Source organism: Nothoprocta perdicaria, unplaced genomic scaffold (assembly GCF_003342845.1).
Source record: "Nothoprocta perdicaria isolate Ctin4 unplaced genomic scaffold, notPer1 scaffold_626, whole genome shotgun sequence".
Lineage (NCBI taxonomy): Eukaryota > Metazoa > Chordata > Aves > Tinamiformes > Tinamidae > Nothoprocta > Nothoprocta perdicaria.
In genome coordinates, this window is record NW_020455895.1 from 1 (window position 1) to 2467 (window position 2467).

General features: G+C 67.8%; 1 protein-coding gene across 1 annotated transcript; it reads left to right on the plus strand.

Moving 5' to 3' along the window:
- Window positions 1–450: 450 nt before the first annotated feature.
- TBCB (tubulin folding cofactor B) lies at window positions 451–1817 on the plus strand (the record flags this gene model as incomplete). The annotated part of the gene is made up of 4 exons (XM_026049891.1): window positions 451–577; window positions 668–826; window positions 899–971; window positions 1326–1817. Coding segments are annotated over 4 exons (477 nt in total), but the record flags the coding sequence as incomplete, so codon positions are not given.
- Window positions 1818–2467: the final 650 nt, after the last annotated feature.

The window sequence follows — 2467 nt, forward strand, 5'->3', positions numbered from 1 at the left end:
GGGGGAAGTGGGGGACACGGGGTGACACGGGGATGTGAATGACACCATGGACATGGCGGGACACCGAGGGACATGGGCGACAGGGGGATGCGGGAGGATATGGGGACACAGGGGGACATGAGGGACACAGGGACATGGAGGACACAGAGACATGGGGGGGACATAGGGGGACATGGGGACAGGGACAATGGGGGGACACTGGGGGACATGGGGGGCACCTCCTGTCCCAGCTCTGCTGCTTCGGACACCGGACAGGCCCTGAACGGCAGCCGGATGATCCGTGTTTCCAGCAGCGCCCGGGTTGCCTTTTCCTGCCCCAAAACGGGCTTGGAAACGGGAGCCGGAGCTGAGTGCTCCAGATCCGGCCTTTCCCGCCCCAAAACCTGGGCTCGGAAGCGGCAGCTCCCGAATCGGCTGCTCGGAAGAGGCTGAAACGGCTGCGGGCTCCAGATCCGGCCTCATCCCGGCCTCCTCCCGCAGGTGATCGACCGGAGCGGCGCCCGGCACGGGGAATTCGAGGACCTTTCCCGTGTCCCCAAGTACGAGATGCCGGACAGCGAATACGCCAAGCGCCCCGGTAAGCGCGCGGCTCCCGGCGCCGCCTCCCGCTCCCGCCTTCCCRGCCTGATTTTTCCCCGTTTTTTTTTGTTTTCCCCTCGGGATGCAGAGAGTCTCCGTGCCTTCCTGCAGCGGCGGCAGCTGGGCCGCTTCGCGGAGGCTCCGGAGGCGCCGGAGCAGCCGGACGCGGACGCGATCCCGGTGGGCGCCCGCTGCCAGGTGCGCGTGCCGGGCCAGCCGGCCAAGCTCGGCACCGTCATGTACGTCGGTGAGTGCCGCCGGCGCCGGGATTCCCGCTCGGCGTTCCCGGCATTCCCGCCTGGCACTGCCTTTCCCGCAGGGCTCACGGATTTCAAGCCCGGCTGCTGGGTCGGCGTGCGCTACGACGAGCCGCTCGGCAAGCACGACGGCAGGTAGGGAGCGGGGTGGGATTCGGGAAGAGCCGGCGCCTCCGGATGCTCTGGAGCAGCCCGGGCTCTTCCCAGGGGATTTGGAGCATCCAGAGCCCCTCGGCCATTCCCATTGGGATCAGGGAAGGAGAAGGCAGCATCCAGAGCTGCCCAGGCTCTTCCCACTGGGATAGGGGAGCGAGGATGGAGCCTCCGAAGGCCTTTCCGCCTGGATTGGGGATGGAGCATCCAGAAGCCCCCCTGGGCTCTTCCCACGGGGATTGAGGAGGGAAAAGGGGGAAGCTCCCGGGCTCTTCCCGCTGGACTGGGGCTCCCGGGTGCCGCCTTTTCCCACCATTCCCACCGTTTTCCCGGCAGCGTCCAGGGCCGCCGCTACTTCGAGTGCGAGCCCAAATACGGGGCCTTCGTGCGGCCGCCGAGCGTCACCGTGGGCGACTTCCCGCCGGAGGACGACGGCCTCGACGACGAGATGTGACACCGGGAAAACGGGACGCCGGGACGCCGGGAAAATGGGACACCGGCATGCCGGGACACCGGGAAGCGCCGCCGCCCACCCCCCACGGACGCTGCCCTTCCCTCTTTCGTTTTTTATTATTTTTGCGGGGATTTTGGGGCGAAACTGGCCCTTTTCATCTTCTTTCCCGCTGTCCCCACTGCCCAAATCCGGGCGTTCCGGCCCTGTTTTGGTGCCATTTCCTCGGATTTGGGGTGGTGGCCGTGGGGAGGCTCTGAGCGCCACCCCCTGCCGCCGGCCCCGGCCGGTTTTGGGGCCAGATCGGGTGTTTTTTGGGTCCCTTAATTTATTGTCCCCTCCTGGTCGATGCCAATAAAGCCCCTGCAGGGGGAGCCCAGGCCCTGGGGGCGGTGTCTTGCYGGAGGGGCGGGGCTTGAGAGCCCCGCCCCCTTCTCGCGCCGCAGCCAATGGCCATGTGTGTGCACCGGGGGGGTGGAGCTTCTCGCAGCACCACGGGTGTGGGCGTGGCCAAGGGTGGGCGGTTGGAGCCCCGCCTCTTTGTGCACCGCAGCCAATAGGCGTTCAGGGGGGCGTGACCCAGGGCGGGGGGGCTCATGGGGTTACTGGGGTGGGTGTGGCTTCGTGACACGCCCCCTCGGGCTTGGCAGCCAATAGCTGCTGGGGGGCGTGGCTATGGCCACACACCAGAGTCAATAGGCCCCCGAGGGGTGGTGGGGGGCGGGGCAACAACCGACTCCCCCCCTTAACGGCCCCAATATATCCCTAATTGGCCCTAAAACGCCCTCTAGAGGCCCCAAATGACGCCTCAATGGACCGAAATTCCCATTAATGGCCCCAAAAAGCCCCCTTTCCTCCCCAGCCGCTGCGGCGCGCGCTCCGCCTACCCGGCGTGCCCCGCGCGCGCGGCCGCCGGCCAATCGCGAGGCGCGGCTTCAGTGGGCGGAGCCGCGGGGGGCGGGGCTGGCCCCGCGAGGCGGGCAGGGCGGGGCGTACGGTGGCGAAGGGGCGTGGTTTGGTGCAGGGG